This window comes from Mastigoproctus giganteus, chromosome 6 (assembly GCF_048544385.1).
Source record: "Mastigoproctus giganteus isolate SK-2022 chromosome 6, ASM4854438v1, whole genome shotgun sequence".
Lineage (NCBI taxonomy): Eukaryota > Metazoa > Arthropoda > Arachnida > Uropygi > Thelyphonidae > Mastigoproctus > Mastigoproctus giganteus.
The window spans coordinates 50,609,842-50,632,168 of NC_143580.1; the positions used below are offsets into that span (position 1 = coordinate 50,609,842).

Sequence of the window (22,327 nt, forward strand, 5' to 3'; positions counted from 1 at the left end):
TCCTGGACCAACATATATTTTGAATTCTAAGATTTAAACAATATAAAAATAAATATATATTTATTTTTATTTTCTATTATCTGCTTTTGCTTATAGGAAATTTTAGAACAAGTTACTGTCAAAAACCTTGACACCGGAGAGCAGATTCCTCTTAGTCTTGCAGAAGAACACTTACCTAAATGTATTAACCCTCTTTCTTTACAAATTATGAGGCTAACTTCTGAATATGTGAGGTATGTAAAAAATTATTCTATTACTAGTGATGTAAAAGAAATTATGCTGCTATTGGATGAGTTGCACTTGAACAGAGGGGAAAAAAAAAAGGTTAAATGTTATTTGGTTTGTTTACTTAAATACTTTTTCTTTGTTTGCCTGATTTTCTTTTTATACCTTGCCATATTGGTTGAGGAAAATATTCCAATATTTTTTTTAGAATGTTAAACTCTGCAATTTTACATGTATAAAACATCAAAGTTCGAATAGCATAAAGCTTAATGAGTGGTACTCACCTTAGATAAATCTACTACGTTAGGTGAAGTTAGGGTGGAAATGAAGTATAATTTGAAGCTTAAAGTAGTTTAAAATAAGTTAAAAATGAGATGTTTGTATGAACACAGAATTAAAATCTGCTCAAGGAAGTAGAAGTGCACAACTTCGTTCCTGGTTGTCATTTGAAGAATTAAATTTAAACTTTAAAAATAATATGAGACCAGTGAAGTCACGAATGAGCGACTTTTGTATTAACATCTTCAATTGGCAGTACTAAAAAGGAAAGAAATTGCGTGTTTTTAAGGACTTCTATATTCCCGTGATGCACTTTGTAACTTGCGGGAATCTTGTGTGTGTAAGATTCCAGACCGGGGAGAGGTTAGTAAGTAGTTTCGTATTTACGATGTTAAGTTTGGTATTATGGCGGCGTACAAAAACTTCCAACACACGGGTTTATTACCATTATAACAGCTTCAGAACTGGTCAAACCATCACCGAACTCACACAACACATACATTCTCATAACCATAACCCCCTAGTCGATTCAGCCATCACAATTATCAAATTAAGATCCAGCTACAAAATCTTTCAATATGAGACACTTATTATAGAATGGTGCCACAATAATACCAAACTTAACGTTGTAAATATGAAACTACCTACTAACCTCTCCCTGGTCTGGAATCTTACGCACGTAAGATTCCCACATGTTACAAAGTGCATCATGGGAATATAGAAGTCCTTAAAAACATGCAATTTCTTTCCTTTTTAGTACTGCCAATTGAAGATGTTAATACGAAAGTCGCTCGTTCATGACTTCACTGGTCTCATATTATTTTTAAAGTTTAAATTTAATTCTTCAAATGGCAACCAGAGACGAAGTTGTGCACTTCTACCTTAAGCAAATTTTAATTCCGTGTTCATACAAACATCTCATTGTTAACTGATTTTAAACTGCTTTAAGCTTCAAATTATACTTCATTTCCATCCTAATTTCACCTAATGTAGCAGATTTATCTAAGGTGAGTACTGCTCATTAAGCTTTATGCTATTCAAACTTTGAGTCAATTTCAAATGGTACATTAAGACATTCTATAAATTATCTAAATGTATAAAACATATATTTATGAAACAACAGACAAGACATTTGTGAGAAGAGAAATAATTATTGCTTTAATTGGAACAATTATCAAGTTAAGTAACATTGTTGGCAGCAAAAACAAAATTTAGCAATGTCATTATCAAGTGCAAGAAATTTATTCAATTCCTCAGTTCTCACTTGGACTAAATTAACACCTTAACTGTCTGCTAATGATTATTTATCACAACAAAACAAAGATTATTAATGTTAATTAATAAATTCCAAATAAGAATTGGGAAACAGAATAGTGCTAGCAAGAATATCTGACTAATAACCTGTTTAAATTGAAACAGACATATTTTGATCTCTCCAAAAAGAAAAAAAAAAAAAGTTAACTTACAAAAGTTCAAATTATCAGTTTTTACTGTATTGGATTAGGTTTGTGGGTTTAATTTAAGTTTTTGGTTTTAAAAGTTTTTTAAATTTGATATTATAAATATGAACATTTATTTGTGATTGAATAAGGACTGATATGTCACTAGACAGAGGCATAGCACAGTCTGGTAATAATTCAGAAACAGTTTGAGGCATGAGGAATTTCCAAATTTTTATGTGTAGCATTTGACAGTATATGACAGGAGACGTTTTAGTATAAGAACCTTGTGTATTAATTCTAGACATCAGGAACCTTTAGAGAAAAAAGCGGGGGAAGTGGAGGGAGAAGGTGAAGAGAGAAAGGAGAGTCAGTTAAAGGTGGCAAAGACATAGGCTCTAGTTTTAGGAAAGGAGACCGTGACCGTTTAAGACACTGCATGGCTTTTTCTATCACCTAAGCAGAAAGCACAGGGAGAGCAAATAATAGGAATTATATATAGTATTTAATACCTTTTAAAGCAGTAGACACAGAAGCCACAAATGCATATATACCATTAAGAAAATATATGAGGAGGATGCCAAGATGGATGCATGTGGAATAGGCCAGGTTAATGGAGCAGTAAAAGATGACATGGAAAAATCACATATACTGATTTACTATAAGTTGTTCTTATTTAGTATTACAGAAAGGATTAGGGTGGCAGAAGGCTGATTATGAAAAATCACTGGTCAAGAGAGAAAAGAATAGAGATAAGAAATTTTTCATGTATATAAATAAAAAGAAAGAGGATATACACTGGTTTGCAAAACTTAAGGACCAACACTATATCTAAAGGTTACAACCACAAAATCTTTACTTAAGGTACTCTTTACTGATGAGAGTAGATTCAGTCTTGGCAGCGATTCCGGACGTCAGCTAATCTGGCAAGAGGTTGGCACATGGTATCACCCTGCAAATATCCCTGAAAGGGATTGATATGTGGTCGAGGTGTTATCTTGGATGGACATACACAACTCCAGATACTGGAAGGCAGTACTGTAACCAGTGCAGACTACTGTTTCGAGATGCCATTGGCCCCGAGTTCATGTTTATGAAAGATAATGCCACACCCTATCGCACTGCAGCTGTGATATGTTTTTGGAAAGTAAGGACATTGTTCATATGGATTGACCTGCCCATTCCAATGATCTAAATCCCATCGAACACATATGGGACGCTCTGGGGAGATGCCTAGCGTCATGTCCACACACCCACCAAAAAATGTTCACCAGCTGAAGATGGCACTGACAGAGGAATGGATGATGTTACTGCAAGAACTTATCAACAACATTGTTCTAAGTATGGTCAGGCAGTGCAAAGCCTGCATTGACATTAGGGGTGGCCATATCTCCTACTGAGAACCACCTCTTCCCTTTGTTCCATCTTTGGCAGTGATGCATCTGTATCATGGCAGCCAGTGCTATGTTGCCATTTTTGAATAAATCCCTCTGTACCGTTTTGTTTCCATTGTTGTGTCGGTGTTGTTTTCTTCATCTTCATTTCTGTACCTCACGAGGTTCCTTTGGTATGCTTTTCCCATATCCAGGCCGCTCCTTGAGAAGCTACAGGTGAAAATCTGATTGGTCCTTAAATTTTGCATAACTGTGTGTGTGTGTGTGTGTGTGTGTGTGTGTGTGTGTGTGTGTGTGTGTGTGTGTGTGTGGTAAAGAATAATTGTATTAAGAAGCTAATTAATCATGGAGGTGGAATGTTGTGACTGTACGAAAAGGAAGATAACAGCTTATGGATCAGGGACACTGCATTAGCAAAACGTACAGCCAGTGTGTGTGTGTGTGTGTGTGTGTGTGTGTGTGTGTGTAAAGTAAATTGTATGTAGAAATGTGAAGATTTTAAACCTATTGAATGTACTGTATACACTATGAGCTCCACTAAATGAATAAGGAATGTAGCGATATATGGTATTAAAAAGAAGAAGAAATAGACAGGAAATTAAAAATAAAGATAAGAAGTGAAAAGGCGACCAAAATTAGATAACATTGCGGTGTCTTTCACAATCTCAGAGGTCATCCACCGAAATTATGAAAAAGACTGCAATGTTCTTGCTTCTGTTTCCGACATGTTCTGTATGCTGTGGTGCACGTGAGCTGTTGCCACATGTTGAGAACGAAATATTAAAATTATTTAAAATTTTATCATCTGTTGGCACAATCTATTATTGTGCCAATAAAAGTGGTTAAATTATTTAGTGCATACAGCATACAGATTACCTTTTTGTCTATATATATAGACAAAAAGGTAAAAATCAGTATATTTGTGTATATGGTAGGAGAGTAGAGCTATAAGGTGTAGTAACCATGGAAGAATAGGGAGAACCTGTAAGTAAAAAATCAATTTACCTGAAATAAATATAAAATGCAATTAATAAGGGCATAATAATTGTAAGAACCAAATGCTATGGGTCCTAGCACTTTAACTACTACTTCAAAGAGTTGGCAGCGAAAATCATAGGAGCCACAACAATAGTCCAGGTCTCTGTTTCTGTTATGATGTAAACGGTATACGTAACATCACAGCCGACCCAACAGAGACCAGAAGGAAGAATAAAATAATAAATAAACTATAAAATAAAGATAATAATGATAAATAAAAACCTGCAGAAAGAAAAGTATAAAATTTAAACTCAAAAATATCTAAGAGATGGGACAAAAACAAGAGAACTTACTGTCTGTATGGATTGGAAGACATTGTTGTCAATGGTGATTGAAGCAGATCTAAGCATTCACTTGTAGTATATATATATATATATGTCAGTTGAAGTAGCCCTGTGTAGAAGATGGGGAAGTGAGCAATTAAACAGATGAGGCAAAAAGCCAGCAGAGGGAGAAACAAAAACTAACAAAGTAGTGTGGAAAAGACACTAAACTTTTTAATAGAAGAAACAAGTAACGATAGTAGAGAAATAGCATCTCGATGTTGCTTTCAGCCAGCCTAATTGCTCACGAGAAATAAAATGTAGTAAAAAGGAATGGAAGCAATTGAAATGGAGGTGAATAAAGTAGTGCTTGGGCAGTCCGGGGTTGCAAGCTCGTACCACAGGTGGCCCCTGGACAGATGACTGGACAATTGCCTCATGTGTTTAAGGCAATGTTAAAGAAATCAAAGTAAGATAAAGAATGAAATAAAAAAATAAAAATATAAGAATACACAAAAATGATGACAAGACAAGAAACATAATAGCCCCCTTCAATATGTGGACACGAGCTTTCCACACTGTGAGACACATCAGAGTCAAGGTGGTATATAATATGTACAAGCCAGAATGTAAAGGAGATTAGTCTACTGACATGGTGTTTAGAACTGGGTCGTAGTTTGTAATATTTTTAAATTTAATATTGTTAAATGCTTTTGTGAAGTGATGGCAGAGGAAAGCAGCCGGGAATTTATTATGTAATAATTTATTGTAGAGTATTTTAATGTTGTCTGAAAATATGCTGATGCTATTGCATATTGTAGAAATTCTTATACATTGGGAAAGAATTATGTTTGCATGAACTTTTTTAGAAATGTTAGAATGCCAATGGGTAAGACTTGACTACCTTGAGGCTAAAAGCTTCTCTTTTGTTGTATATGTTGATAGTAGTATGGGGGTTGTCGATTTTTATGTTTAGGTCTAGGTAGTTGGCTGAAAGGTCATTATTATTTGTTTTATCCAGGGTTAGTTCTGCGGGGTAAAAACTAACAAAGTCTGTTTAAAAGTTGGGTAGTTGAAAATGATCAAGTCGTCAATGTATCTATAAAGCTGTATGTCTGAGGGTAGGGCTGTCTTGCCCTGGTAAAAGTAAAGTGCAGCCATTATCAACCCACTGCAGGATGGAAGCCTCCTCAACAATTCATGCTGAGGGAAATGGACCATAATCTGCCACGCTGGTCCAGTGCGGGTTGGCAGATCGACCGTATTCAGCAGTCAGGGGCTTGAACCCCAGTCTACTCAAAGAGCGTGTGCTACTGCACTCCCGCTCCTGCCCACTCGACTACGGAGGCCCCTTGCCCTGGTATAGGTTAGTTAAGATGCAGCTAGCAGGGCGACCCATGGGGGTACCTATGGTTTTGTAAGTAGATAGATTTACCGTCAAAAATGTAATTGTTGGAAACACAGAGATTAACTAGGTTATTCCAAAAGACAGACTTACGACCAATAATATATAAATAGTAGTAAATTATATTTAGCACGGATTTTAAGTTAGCTTGGTTTATGCTGGTGAATAGACTGTTGAAGTCAAATGTTTACACATGAGTGATGTTATTAATAATTCTGCTATCAGGAAGGTTGTCCATAATAGGTTTTAGTAACCGTTCCAGTGTTTTTCCAGGTTTATGGGCATAACTGTATTTGCAGGAAGTGAACCTGAAGCCTGTGGGGTTTTTATGGAGCTTGGGAATAAAATAAATATAGGGAAATTTGTAATTGCTAAAGCTGATATTGAGTTTCTTGCTGAAAGCAATCAACTTTCTGGTAATGATGTTGCTATTGTTTGTGATGAACTTGTACGTGGTACTGGAATTTAATTCTGCATTTAATATATGGAAATGAAAGGTTTCACAGATAATGGCGTAATTGCAGGCAGCTTTATCAACAAGGGTCATAATGAAGTGTTTCTATAGGTCAGCCAATTGCTGTTTTAAAGTGAAAGAATTGAATTTGATTCCTGAAGGCAGTTGTACCTGTGAAAAAGATGATTTGCAATGTTGTAGCATAGTATTTAATACGGACTTAATCCATAATTGGAAGGTTTCAGTGGGAATGGCGTGAAGGTAGGACAGCTTGAAACAGAAGTTGAGCAGATCTTGGTATAACCAGTTTTTTTTTTTTTTTTTTGAGCCGTTTGAAGTTTATCTTATGATATGTCCTTTGGTTCTTACAATTATTATGCCCTTATTGATTGCATTTTATATTTATTTCAGGTAAATTGATTTTTTACTTACAGGTTCTCCCTATTCTTCCATGGTTACTACACCTTATAGCTCTACTCCCCTACCATATACACAAATATACTGATTTTTCCCTTTTTGTCAATTATTCATTATGGTTGTCGATCCTTTCTGCATCTACCATAGTTCCCGGATCCATAACCCGGTCTTATGTACATTTTATAAATTTTGCATAAAATCTTATAGCCCATTCCTGTTTGATAAGACTTCCATAATTTCATTGCATCTTTATCTTTTTTTATATATATATATATATATATAGTCCTTATGTACTCTTATATATATATATATAAGAGTCCTTATGTAATGAATGAATGAATCAGTTTAGGTTCTGCTGTAGAAAACTTGTTGGCTTCACTGTTGGCAAGAATGAAATCCCATCTATTTCCCCACAGAGGACATGAATATACTTGATGACGGCCAGATGAAATTGTATACCCTAAAATGTCACCCCTGCCATTTTGACCCCGACAAGATTTAAGATAATTTACACAAATTGCTTAATTGGACAAAACAATCACCATTGAAAACAAGTGTTGGAAGCATCCACCAATATCTCCCCCCCCCCAATTTAAAACTATAAATATTCATTATTTTTCTTAATTATATTAATATACACTTTAAAAATGTTCCTTATATTAATTATGTAATGAAACACTTATACCACATGAATAATTCAAAGTTAGTTTATTAAGTACAGTGTTTCCTCGATATTCGTGGGCGATGCGTTCCAATACTTACCTCGAATAGCGAAAATCCACGAATAATTGATGCCCCTCCCTGGTTACCCCCCCTCTCAGAAAGTTTTTGAGGCCACGTTATGTCAAGGATCTGGGTATATTCTTACCATGAGTACGCCATATCCAAAAATTTCATTACTTCATACAGCATGTCCCACCCAATTTTTCTTACTATTGAATAGACCATGAATTGTCAAACCAATAGAGCAAGCTTATCTGCGAAAAGATCTAAACCTCCCAAACACTTCCTAATTCATTTCACAAATATACGTGGTCTCAATTCTAAACTCAGCGATATCCATTTCCACTTGCAGTCTGCCAAACCCCATGTACTTTTTCTGGCAGAATCTCAGTTATCAGTTGATTGCTCATCTCAGGTGCCCAAATTATTCGCTGTATTATTCCTTTTGCCTCGAAGGTGGTACTTGTGCATATGTCCGTTCTGATATTCCCTGTCAGAGACTTGGCAATTTGGAATCTTCTCTCTTTGATCTTCTCTGGCTTAAAATCTCTCTACCTCACTGTTTCAAATTCATCTGTTCTCTCTACCGTTCTCGCAACTCCACTAATCACTTGGAGCTCCTTACATTTCGAGGGTACATCTCTAAAATGGTGTTTGCAGGCCGGCCGCTACTTAGTATATCGGACCGAACCAATTGGTAATTCTTTAGGAGGCTTCCAGATCACCAAGTGTATAATCTTGCTACATCTACTCTCCAGATAGTGACTGGAGGAAGTCCAAGTAGTGTGAATGCGGGGGGTGGGGGGGGCATTGTCGAGGCCACGTTATGTCAAGGATCTGGGTATATTCTTACCATGAGTACGCCATATCCAAAAATTTCATTACTTCATACAGCATGTCCCACCCACTTTTTCTTACTATTGAATTGTCGAGGCCAGGTTATGTCAAGGATCTGGGTATATTCTTACCATGAGTACGCCATATCCAAAAATTTCATTACTTCATACAGCATGTCCCACCCACTTTTTCTTACTATTGAATAGACCATGATATGCAGAAAAATTCCTACATATCATTGACAAGACACCATGAGCTACTCTTGCAGCTCGTCTGCAGTGCTCAGAGAACTTCATATCTGCCTGCACAATTACCCCCAGCTCCTTTTCATTCTCCACCACTGTCAGTGTAGTACCGCAGAGTTGATACGTTGCTCTGGGGTTACTGTTTCCCATATGTAGTACTTTACATTTGTCAATGTTAAACTTCATTTGCCACCTCTCAGCCCATCTGTTCAACCTTTCCAGATCCTGTTGCAGCAGCATAGCGTCAGTAGTGTCCTTAACAACCCTGCCAACCTTTGTATCATCTGCAAACTTGGACATTAAACTTGATATCCCATCATCAATATCATTCATAAACACCGAAAACAACAACGGACCCAACACTGAACCCTGAGGAACTCCACTAATAACATTAGTCCACGTTGAGCAGTGTCCGTGTCCGTTGATTACCACTCTCTGTCTTCTGCCACTCAACCATCCCCTTATCCATAGCAGCAATTTGCCACCAATGCCACACTGCTCCAATTTGTGCAGCAGTCTTCCATGTGCAACAGTATCAAAAGCCTTTCTAAGATCCAGATATATAATATCAAAGTTATTCCCTGCATCCAGTTCTTTTGTGACTACATCATAGTATCCAATCAAATTGGTCAGGCAAGACCTGCCCTTAACAAAACCATGCTGCGTCTGAGCTATAACTGAATTCTTGTCTAGATGATCCTGCAGTGCTTCTTTAACCAGTGCCTCCATTAATTTACCTGGAACAGAAGTTAAACTAACAGGTCTATAATTACTTGTGTCAGCCTTTGATCCTCCTTTGTGAATTAGGGTTACATTTGCACATCTCCAGTCTATGGGTACCTCCCCTGAGTCCAAAGAAGCTCTCATAATTATGGCTAGGGGTTTGCTTACTTCTTTTGCTGCCTCCTTTAATATAACTGGATAGATCCCATCCACCCCAGGTGCCTTTTTTATGTTTATCCTCAACAATCTCTCCTCCACTATCCTCTCAGTTATTACAAAATCATCCAGCTCACTGCCAATGTTTACTTTACCTACATCATTCTCCTTCCTGAATAACTCCTGATGCGTGAATGTAGATGCAAAATACTCATTTAGATTGTTAGCCACCTGAGCAGGATCCTCAACTGTTGAACTATCAATATCCAGTGGACCAATCTGATTCATCCCTTTCCTTCTTGAGTTTAAATATGTAAAGAACTCTTTCTGTTTTTCTTTGCATCCTTTGCCAAGGATTTTTCGTAGTCTGCCTTTGCCTGCCTAATCTCCTTTGTGACTTGGTTACAGACCAACTTATATCTATCATAGGCTTCCATGTCACCCATTAATTTGTATGTATCCCATGCATTTTTCTTCTCTGCCACATGTCTCATTAGTTCATCTGACAACCATTTAGGCCTAAACCTTGAATAATATTTCTTAGTTGGTATGTAAAGCCTGGTAGCCTCCAAGATTAGTTCCTTGAATGCTTCCCATTTTGAGTTTGCTGTTGGTAACATCATCAGTTGGTCCCACTGTATAGAATTTAAATACTGTCTCAGACCATCATAGTCGCCTTTACGAAAACAAAAACCCTTCCCTTTACCTCTGATGGTAGTTACCTCCTTGAGTAAATCCCACTTCAACACACTGATCACTGCCACCTAGTGGTTCATTTATCTGCAGATTCTTAATGCATGAAGAATCACTACTGATAATCAGATCAAGAGTATTGCTCCCTCTTGTTGCCTCACGAACATGCTGATGTAGAAAACAGTCATCCAATAAATCCACAAAAGCCTTGCTAGTGTGCGAGTGACCAACCCACCAATTCCAGTCAGTATCTGGGAAATTAAAATCCCCCATTATAAGACTCTCTGATTTACTGGCCCACTCTATTTCCCTGTACAATATCTTATTATACTCATCAGAGTCATTAGGCCTATAGCACACTCCTACTCTCAATTTTGATTTCCCTATGCTTATGTCACACCAAACTGACTCGACACTGCCCTGTCCATCGATGTCGACTGGCTTCACTTCCTTGGACTTTATGTGTTTCTTAACTAATAGCATAACCCCTCCTGTCCTGTCTATCCTTTCTATACACATTGTATTCCCCAAATTCCAGTTCCGCATTACTTATATCTGTGTGACACCACGTCTCTGATATCCCAATAATATCTGCCTTTGATGTTTTGAGCAATACCTCAAATTCATCAAATTTATTTACCAAACTCCTAGCATTGGTGTACACGCAGGTATACATGCACCTGTTTCTATTCTTAGCTACCCTAACACAACCCATGTGTTTACTTGTACCGCAATGACTCCCAGCAGTCTCTGAAATATCCTGCATCTTGTTTTTCAGGCTTCTGCTCATTTCAATAGAAGCAGTGCAAGAATCACTTCCATCTCTGCCAGTGACTACTGTTAATCTATTAGTCCTTGTATCCCCCCCAACTAGCAGTTTTCTGACCCTATAGTTACTTATGTCACTGTTTGAATTCCCTTTTTGAATTGGTGATACATTTGCACACCTCCAATCCATGGGAACCTCCCCGGAGTCCAAGGAATCTCTCATAATTATGGCTAAGGGTTTGCTTACTTCCTTTGCTGCCTCCTTTAATATAACTGGATAGATGCCATCCACCCCAGGTGCCTTTTTTTATATTTAACTTCAACAATTTCTCCTGAACTTTGCTCTCAGTTAGTTAGATTTTGATAAACTTCTGGCACTCCCCTCATTGAATAACTTCTCATGTGTGAATGTAGATGCAAAATACTCATTCAGTTTATCAGCTACCTTAGCATAATCATCAGTAGTCAACCCATCTATGTTAGGTGGTCCAATGTGATTCATTCCTTTCCTTCTAGAGTTTACATAAGTAAAGAACTCTTTGCTGTTTTTCTGAACATTGTAATTTTTTTTTTTTTAATTCATGGAGAAAATCTGATTTCTATTTCACTGAACATATACATATTCAAGTTATACACTTCCAACATTACAAGCAAATAAAAACATAAAACTCGGCAACTCCATTCCTTCTATTTGTCGGCCCCTGGTGCCAAGTGATCTTTCCTGCAACTTCTACTGCGATTATATTAGAGAGATAAGTTTTTCCCTTTGAGTTCAGACGTTTTTCTTCCATCATTCAAATATATAATAATTTTTCTGTGCTAACCTGCTATTTTACTCACTTGGTGGCACTACTCCTGCCTCCCCGTGGCAGGGCTGGACCTGGGTGAAAAGACACCACCCAGGACTAAAAGGAGTTTAAAATGGACTGAATTAACAACACAAGATTGGAGAAAGTTAATTCCAATAAATCTGATGACTTACAACTGAACATGTCTCAAACTAAGAGAATGAAAATCAACAGCTCTCATCCTGCTGTTCCTTTGTTTTTGGTGATACATTCGTTATCAACACAACCCGTTGGGAAATTATCCCCATTCTTATTCCAGAAGACTATAAAGTCCATGGTTGGATCACCAAAAATAATAACGATCACAATCAGGTGATCTCTTAGTAGAAACCTCACTAAGTCATCATTCTGAGAAATTGCTAAAAACAAAGACTTTTGGAAGACTGCCAGTTGAAATTACCCCACATAATTCCTGAATACATCAAAAGGTGTTATTACTGAATGGGGCCTTTTAACTGTTTCAGAAGAAGAGTTAACTGTGCAAGCTAACAGAACAAGTGGTACATGTTAGGAGGATAATGATGACCAAAGATGGCATTCTCACTCCAACCCGATCAGTTATTCTCACCTTCAGCAATCCTCTTCTCCACTCAGTTAAAGCAGAATATTTAATTTGCAAAATCCGATCATATATACCGAATCCAATAAGGTGTTATAACTGTCAGCAATATGGACACTCTCTGGCAACAGCATCTATTGCACAGCATTCATGGTTTTGTCGATAATGAGTAATGAGCCCAAGCCAAACCATGAAAAGCAGTCCCATACCTTGACGTTGCCTCCACCAGACTTCATTGTTGGGAGGATACAATCAGGAAGGAACTGTTCCCCTGGAATTTACCACAACCAGGAATGGCCATCACTGGTAGAGTATGAACGTCGACTCATCTGTCCATAGGACTGTTTTCCACTGCTCTACAGTCCAGGATTCGCACTCTTTAATACCATGATAAATGGTGTCTAGCATTTGTTGAGATGATCAGTGGCTTGTGATCGGCTGCATGGCCATTGTAATCCATATCATAGAGGCTCCTTTGTATCATACTAGTGCTGACATTAGTCCCAATACTCTCACAGACGATTTGTTTGACATGAGACAATGGCAAATTACGATTTGCGTGCACTGTTCTTTGCAGAATTCTCTTGTTTTTTACCAGGCCGTTTTTTGGCAGATTCAATCCCATTCTTCTTCCATTTGCATATGATGTTACTAACCGTTGACCTAAGGATCCTCAGAGTGACTACAATGTCTCATACAGAATACTTGCTTATGTAGCATCCTACTATCATTCCACATTGGAAGTCTGTTAATTCTATTGAATGTATCATATTACATGCATAGCTTTGCAATTGTCTGTTCGAAGCCCAGTGTGCATATTTATAGCAGGTTCTGTGATGTGTTGCATGCATAGGACCTGTTTCCTCATCCATGGAGGGGAGTCCGGATATTAATGGTAGGGCAGTGTATATACATAGTGGAAAACAAGTGACAGATATAAAGTGATGTGTCAAATATGTTTTGAAAGCAAAAAGGTTATATGGCAATTGCACCTAAGTGCACAAGGTTGCATCAAAGGATCCAAAGTATATAATTAAGTTTAAATTAAGTGTGAAGTGATGGAAAATGCACATAAATGTAATTGGGAAGAATACAAGATACCAGAACTAATAGAAAGAGGAAAATAAGAATTAAGAAAATTAAGGTGAATAATTTAAAAGATGTCTAATTATTCAAAATTAAAGGCGAATCAAAGAGTCAATTAAAAGGAAAGATGCAAAAAGGGAAAAATAAAAATAATGATTAATAATTTGCAAAGAGAAATAGTGAGCATCAGATTGAAGGAACGAAAATGTAATAATGAGATAAAAGACTAAGGGAATGAAAAAGGTTAAAGTAGTTTGAAAAATTTGATGCAAGCTATAAAAGGTTAATACATAATGCGGGTAGTTCATCGAGGGACTACGCCTGATTATGTACCAAATTACTGTGTTTTTATACAAACTCTAATTATAGAGAACAAAAATTAAAGGGAAGCTCTAAAGAGTATATAAAAATATTTATTAAAAAGGAGGCAACAGTGATAGATCCTCCACAAAAATCAGTGAGGCAGCCATGATGCTGTGTTTTAAAATAAAGTAATCAAAAAATAAAAATTAAAAACTGGAATATGTAGTGTAAGAAGGTAGATGACATGAATAAATTTGGAATTAAAATTTTGGTGGAAACATAATTTTGCATGTTAAAAATATTGATGTAAATGCAATTTTGCATGTCAAAAAAAGAATAAATTTAGTGAACATGTAATTTTGGAAGGTCAAAAAGTAAAAATGAAAAATAGTAAGAGAAACAGGCAAATGGTATAGAGATGAAAAATAAGATGTCTAATTATTTGAAATTAAAAGCTGAATCAAAGAGCCAATTAAAAGGAAAGTCACGAAAAGGGAAAAATAAAAAGTAAAAGAAAAGAGACAAAGTTAGCAGAGGAGAAGGAAAGTAAGAATTTGTGTATTGCACTAATAGCTCAATGGACAGAAGAATGAAGAATAGAAAGTGAAAAGATAAAAAGCAAAGAAAAGAGTTTAAAGTATGTTCAGGCAATCTAGGAGTGTAAAAACCCAACTCCTTAGAGAGGGCCCTGACTAAGAGAGTGTTAGTAGAAGAGGAAGAAACTAACACCATATTCACTTAACATTGATAAATGTTACTGCCACCCATATGTACTGCATATTGGTAGCAGTAACCCCAGAGTAACATATCAACTGTATGGTACTATACTCAGGGTGGTAGAGAATGAAAAGGACCTGGGGGTAATTATGCAGTCAGATATGAAGTTTTCTGAGCAGTGCAGACAGACTGCAAGAGTAGTTCATGGTGTCTTGTCAATGATTCAGGAATTTTTCTGGCAGGGATAGGGAACTGATTATCTCCATATATAAGGCAATGGTCAGGCCACACCTTGAGTACTATATATAGGTCTGGAGGCCTCATTTTAGGAAGGATATAGAGCTGCTGGAACAAGTACAGAGAAGCGCAACAAGATTAGTGAATGGAACAAAGGGTTACTCTTACGAAGAAAGGCTTAAGATTTGCAAATTACACTGTCTGGTGACGGCACCTGCAAGGTGATCTGATTGAGGTGTAAAGGCCTTGAATGGTTTGAGCAAGCATCAGTGCTGATGGGATTCTTCCTCTTGCCCAGATTAATCACCTGAGGGGACATAAATTCAAATTGAGGAAGGACTGTTGTAGAATAGATGTGTGGAAATTTGCCTTTAGCTAGCATGTGGTTGATTGCTGGAACAAACTTCCATCTGTCATTGTAGAAGTTGACAGCTTAAATAAATTCAAAGCAGAACTAGACAAACATTTGGTGCAAATGGATGGGTGAAATGGGGTGGAGTGTTTTTTTTTTTTTTTTTGGTATTAAGCTTGTTTTCTTGCATCATATGCCGCTACTAATGCTAAAATATGTTTTAGAAAAAAAAAAAGAAATTTTTTTTGAAATGTCGAAAAATGTGTGGCCAAAATAAAAAGGGATATTCAAATGTTGAAAAGAAAAGTACAAATTAAAAAAATAATTACCCTGAAATTGTTTGAATTGCTGTGTATTTCCTCAAGGTGGGAAAAAACTTAGTCATATAATAACATACGATGAAAATTCGATATAAACAGTAGCAAATAGCTATCACAATAGTGGCATTGTTAAAAGTAAGGAAGTAGTATATAAAGCAAATGCAGATTGAAAAAAGAGCAATGCTAAAGAGGGAAGAATTAGTGTCCGTTACAGCTGTTTTAGTTTGATACGTAGATGAAGTTTGAGAAGTAAAGCATTTGAATAAAAGTAAAAATGTAAATAGGGTTTACAATGCCTAAAAATAATAAATTGAAAACTGTTGATGAAAAGAAAATGTAAAACCATGAAGTAAAATACAGATATAATTATATTACAATTGTAAATGATTACTCAGTGATGTATTTAGAGAGTAAAGAAACAAATTGCATCCTTCAAATAGAAGTCATATAATGTAATTACTCTCAAAGTAGTAGAACTACCACCATATAAAATTACAACTGTACTCAAGGTAGAACTACCCCATATAAACCATTATAACCTATTAAATCCAAATTTATGCTTAATAAATTGAGCAACATTTTTGATGTTGTAGTAGTAGAGGGATGTGATGCAAGCTTATGTAGCATCAGCCAAAAAAAAAAAAAAAAAAACATTTTGTGCATCCATTCCCTCTAAAAGTTTGTACAATTCTTCCTTGAATTTATTTAAGCTATCAACTTCCACAACAACAGATGGAAGTTTGTTTGTTCCAGCAATCAACTTCCCGCTGGCTAAAGGTAAATTTCTGCTCATCAATTCTACAACTATCTTTCCTCAATTTGATTTTATCCCCTCTCAGGTTTGTAATCTGAGCAAGAGGAAGAATCCCATTAGAATCGAGCCTGCCCAACCCATTCAAGGCCTTATACACCTCAGATCACCTCGCAGGTTCCTAGTCTCCAGACGCTGAAATTTGCAGAATTTAAGCCTTTCTTGGTAAGAAGACCCCTTCATTCCCCTGACCAATCTTGTTGCCCTTCCCTGTATTCATTCAAGCAACTCTACATCCTTCAGAAAATGAGGCCTTCAGACCTGTATGCAGTACTAAAGGATTAGCTTCATGATTGCCTTATACAAAGGGATAATCACCTCCTTTCCTTACTAGCAAAATACCTGTATATCATTGACGCTACCCCATAACCTGCTCTGGCAGCCTGTCTGCACTGCTCAGAAAACTTCATATCTGACTCGACAATTACTCCCAGGACTTTTTCATTTTCTACTACCCTAAGTGTTGTGCCACTCAGTTGGTACGTTTCTCTGGAGTTGCTTCTACCTATATACGGTACTTTGCATTTGTCAATGTTAAACTTCGGTTGCCACTTCTCAGTCTGCCCAACTTTTCTAGATCCTGTTGCAGTAGTACGCTGACAACAACCCTACCAACCTTTGTATCATCTGCAAACTTGGACATTAAGCCTGAAGTATCTTCATCAATATCATTGATAAATATACAAAAACAACAGTGGGTTCAACACCGAACCCTGGAGGACTCCACTAATAACATTAGTCCCCGAAGAGCAGCATGTACTAATCCTTTTATCCATTGTAGCAACTCACCCTTAATACCATACTGTTCCAATTTGTACAGTAGTCTTCCATGTGCAACAGTATCAAAATGCTTTCCTGAAATCGAAGTATATGATATCAAAGTTATTTTTTGCATCCAGTTCCTTTGTAACCACATCATAGTATCCAATCAAATTTGACAGACAAGACTTTTCCTTAACAAACCCATGCTGTGTCTGAATTATGACTGCAGTCTTGTCTAGATGATCCTGCAATGCTTCTTTAACCAGTGACTCCACTATTTTTAAGCTTCTATCCTCCACTTCCCTACATAATTCCTCATGTGTGAATGTCGATTCAAAATACTCATTCAGTTTGTCATCCTATCTGAGCAGGATCATCAAGAGTCCAACCGTTGATATCGTGTGGACCAATCTGATTCATCCTCTTCTTTCTTGAGATTTTATATAAGTAAAGAAGTCTTTGCTGTTTTTCTTAGCATTCTTTGCCAAAGATTTCTCATAATCTGCCTTTGCTTGCTTAACCTCCTTCGTGACTTGATTACAGACTAGCTTATATCTACCACAGGCTTCTGTGTTGACTGATAATTTATATGCATCCAAATGCATTTTTCTTCTCTGACACAAGTCTTATTAGTTCATCTGACATCCATTTAGGTCTAAACCTTGAAGAGTATTTCTTAATCAGTATAAAAAGTCTGGTAGCTTCTACGATTAATTCCTTGAATGCTTCCCATTCAGAATTTGCTGTTGGTACCATCATCAGTTGGTCCCACTGCATGGAATTTAAAAACTCTGAGACCACTGTAGTCACCTTTATGAAAGCAAAAACCCTTCCCTTTACCCTTGATGGTAGTTATATCTTTGGGTAAATCCCACATCAATACACTGTGATCACTGCCACCTAGTGGTCCTTTATTTGTAAATTCTTAATGCATGAATAATCACACAAGAGTATTACAACTTCTAGTGCCTCTTGAACATGCTGCTGTAGAAAACAATCATCCAATAAATCTACAGAAGTCTTGCTAGTGTGCGAGTGACCAACCACAAGTTCCAGTCTATATCTGGAAGTTAAAAACCCCCATTATGAGACATTCTGATTTACTGGCCACTCTTTTCTCTGTACTATTGTTAGTTGTACTCATTAGTCATTAGGCCTATAACGCACTCCTACTCTCATTTTTGCATTCCCAGTGCTTATGTCAGACCAAACTGACTCAACATTGCACAGTCCATCTGTGTCAACTAGATGCAATTTCTTAGATAGTATGTGTTTCTTAATTAACAGCATAATCCCTCCTCCCTTCCTATCCTGTCTATCCTTTCTGTACACAATTTACTTCCAAAATTCAAATCTCCTGCTTATATCTGTGTGACACGTCTCTGATATCCCAAAAAATATCCATCTTTGATGTCTTGACCAGAACTTCAAATTCATCAAATTTATTTACTATACTTCTAGCGTTGGTGTACATGCAAGTATACATGCACCTGTTCTTACTCTTAGTTACCCTAACACAGCCAATGTGTATTCCATGATGACTACCACAGTCCCTGAAACCCCGCTCTCCAGGCTGCTGCTCATTCTAATAGAAGCAGTGTAGTCTGTTGATCCCCCCCAAGATAGCAATTTTCCAACCCACCTAACACTGCCCTAATAGCATCAGCAAATATTCTTGCACCCTTTCTATTTAAGTGTATTCTATCTGTGTATAAACAATCTCTTCTGTTAACAAGCACAGACCATACTGAGAAAAATTCTATCCCACGAGCTTTGCACAATCTCTTTGTGGCCAAATCGATTAACAAGGCTCTCATATATTCCTTCCTATTGTGTCTGGGCTGAATTGCAGACACTTTCAAATTTAACCAAAAATTTTCATTCAAAATTTATTCATGTCATCTACTTTCTTTCAGTACATATTTCACTTTTTCATTTTTATTTTTTAATTACTTTAATTTAATTACAAACAATGTGTCTGGGCTACCTCACTTATTTTTGTGGATGATCGATAACTTTTGCCCTCTTTTTTATTTTATTTTTTATGTACTTTTTAGAGCTTCCCTTTAATTTTTGTTCTCTATAACTGTGAGTTTGTATAGAAATGCAGTAATTTAGTACATAATCAGGTGTAGTCCTCCGATGAAATACCTGCATTATGTATCAGCCTTTTATAGCACTTGCATCAAATTTTTCAAACTACTTTAACCTTTTTCTTTCCCTTAGTCTTTTATCTCATTATTATATTTTCCCTGCTTCATTTTGATGCTCACTATTTCTCTTTACAAATTATTAATAATTATTTTTATTTTTACCTTTTAGCTTCTTTCCTTTTAATTGGCTCTTTGATTCTGCCCTTAATTTACAATAATTAGACATCTTTTAAGTTATTCACATTCTTTTCCTTTTTCACTTTAATTTTTCAATTTCCTTATTTCTTCTTCCGTTAGTTCTGGTACCTTGTGTTCTTTACAGTTCCATCTGTATGCATTCCATCACTTCACACTTAATTTAAACTTAATTTTATATATATATATAAATGGGTATTCAATGTAACCGCTTAAAGATAATGTTTAAAGAGGTATACAGTTGATGAAATGGTTTCAGTGAATGCAAGATTAATAAATCAGGTATGACAGATGCACCTAAAAGTGCAAAGAAGCATTAAAGGATGCAAGAGTATATATAAGTTGTATTAATATATTGAATTAAGTATGCATAAATGAATGTGAAAGTTAAAGTGCCAGTAGCTAGAAGGGTGAGGAAAGTAGAAAAGGAAGTGTAGTAGATTTGTGAAAGGTGAAAGAATGTTAATATCCTAGAGGTTATGATGGATTTAGAAAATTATGGGCTGAATTGCCAAGCCAATATAATACTCCAGGTATCTGGAAATACTCCAATTATTGTACACTTTCACTGTCTTATCATACTTTCAGTTTCGTTTTAGATTTGTTTCTCGGCATGTTTCAACACACATTTTTCCTTTCAATACAAGCATTTGCTATTAGGCTCCCCTTTATACTAATGCTTACAAATGCCAGAGCCCTTACTATAAGGTTGAGCTTCACAACTCCAGGAAACTTAGTGTTATTTAATAACTTTTTCTGTGCTTTTTATCTTTCTGCTGTCTAATTCTAAAGTTCTTCCCGTTCATTAAACTATTAATGTAATACAAGGGTGACACAAACGTTTCTACCATCCTACTTCTATTGCTATTTTTCATCTTTATTTACTTAAAATACTCCTTTTTCCCTTCCTCATCCTCAATTTAATACTTCACCCTTATAATCGAGTCTGAGTGCGAGGTTAGCCTGTGCGGACGTTGCTCCTTAAAGCTCTTGAAACAGAGAAGTTTTTCCTGATTTATTTTCTGCTTTATTAGTTTAAATTGTCATATTAACTTATTTTCTAGAGTAGCTTTATATTCCTAGTTACGATACTTAGTTTAAAGTTTAACTTAGACAGAGATTTTGTAGATATTACTTAGTATCGGTAACGGTATCAAATCCACGTGTCACAAATTGAACGAGAGGTCTTTTTTTTTTAACCAAATTTAGTCGATTTATTAACCAATTGTTATATCAAATTATCTTCTATAAGTAGATTATAGACCTAGTTAGGATCCTTAGTTTATTCTAAATTGGGATAGCGAGATTTGAAAGCTAATCAATACTTACGAGTCCGTCGAAATACCGTTCGTGAATTCCCGCCATTTTTACACGATAGCATAAGCTTAGTGTAGTATAGTGCATAATATAATATTGTCAATTAATCAGTAAATCTATTAATCTTGATAAACTTTATTGTCAATTAAATTGTATTTTTAACTCTATATATATATAACGACTTAATCGTAACAAATAATTAATACATAACTATAGTGGTACACGTGATACGGAAGTTGTATAAAGGGAACTTGTAGAAAACACTAGATACCGAAAAAATATATATATATAACATAACTGTTTTGGGATATAACTTAAGGATTTAATTTTTGTTTTGAATTTTATTGAATTAAATCGGAATCATGACTCTGACCAGAGCAGCAAAGCAAAAGGCTCAAGCTAATGGGAGTGCTGTGGTTCAGGGGAGAACTGAGGGGGGCAGTTGCCCTTTGAATCACAGTCTTTTAAAATGCACTGTTTGCTTGATGTTTGCGGAGCAGTCGGGTACGGGACATGATACTGCCAAGGGGGATGTCTTTGTGTGTGCACGATGTAAGGAGTGCAAGGAAATCAGGCGACAACTCAGTGTTGTTATGGGCCTTTATGAGAGCTTGAAGGACAGGGTGGATGCCCTCGAAGGAAATAAATTGAGGGGCCCATCAAGCTCTCAGCTGCCTACATCAACGCCAGAGCTTGCACTTGGTCATCAGGCAACACAGAGGCAGCCCCCTAGGCAGAATGCGCTGGTCCCACAGGAACTAGTAGTTGTTGGTGACTCTATTGTCAGGGAAACGGGGAACATGCTTTGTAAAAAGGATAGGTGGAATAGGACCAGGGTATGTCTGCCAGGGGCAAAGGTTGATGACGTTGTAGAGCGGATATCATCTTTTAAGGGCACGAAAGGTGATATAGTTGTACACGTTGGCACTAATGATATTAAGAGTAGGAGACCGGCGGAATTACTTAGCAAGTACAGGTCACTGTTGAAAAAAAGCCGTGAATTAGGGTTGAACTTGAAAGTGTCTGCAATTCTGCCCAGACACGATAGGAGGGAGTATATGATGAGAGCCTTGTCGATCAATTCGGCCCTGGAGGGATTGTGCAAGGCTCACGGGGTAGAATTTTTTTCAGCCTGGACTGTACTTGTTAACAGGAGAGATTGCTTCTACAGGGATGGGATACACTTAAATAGAAAGGGTGCAAGAATTTTTGCTGATGCTGTCGAGGCAGTGTTAGGTGGGTCGGAAAACTGCTAGCTTGGGGGGAATACAAGGACTAATAGATTAACAGTAGCCACTGGCAGAGGTGGAAGTGATTCTTGCACTGCGTCTATTGAAATGAGCAGAAGCCTGGAAAACAAGATGCAGGATATTTCAGAGACTGCTGGTAGTCATTGCGGTACAAGTAAACACGTGGGTTGTGTTAGGGTAGCTAAGAATAGAAACAGGTGCATGTATACCTGCGTGTACACCAATGCTAGGAGTTTGGTAAATAAATTTGATGAATTTGAGGTATTGCTCAAAACATCAAAGGCAGATATTATTGGGATATCAGAGACGTGGTGTCACACAGATATAAGTAATGCGGAACTGGAATTTGGGGAATACA

General features: G+C 36.7%; 1 protein-coding gene across 2 annotated transcripts in view; it reads left to right on the forward strand.

The window, feature by feature from the left end:
* The window catches only part of LOC150084235 (WD repeat-containing protein 44), a 380,944-nt gene that overhangs the window by 145,992 nt on the left and 212,625 nt on the right, over nt 1-22,327 (forward strand). For both annotated transcript variants that reach the window (XM_090375960.1, XM_090375961.1), the window contains exon 7: nt 97-233. In XM_090375960.1, the coding sequence (XP_090232086.1) occupies nt 97-233 (137 nt within the window). The remainder of the gene's footprint in view (nt 1-96; nt 234-22,327) is intronic.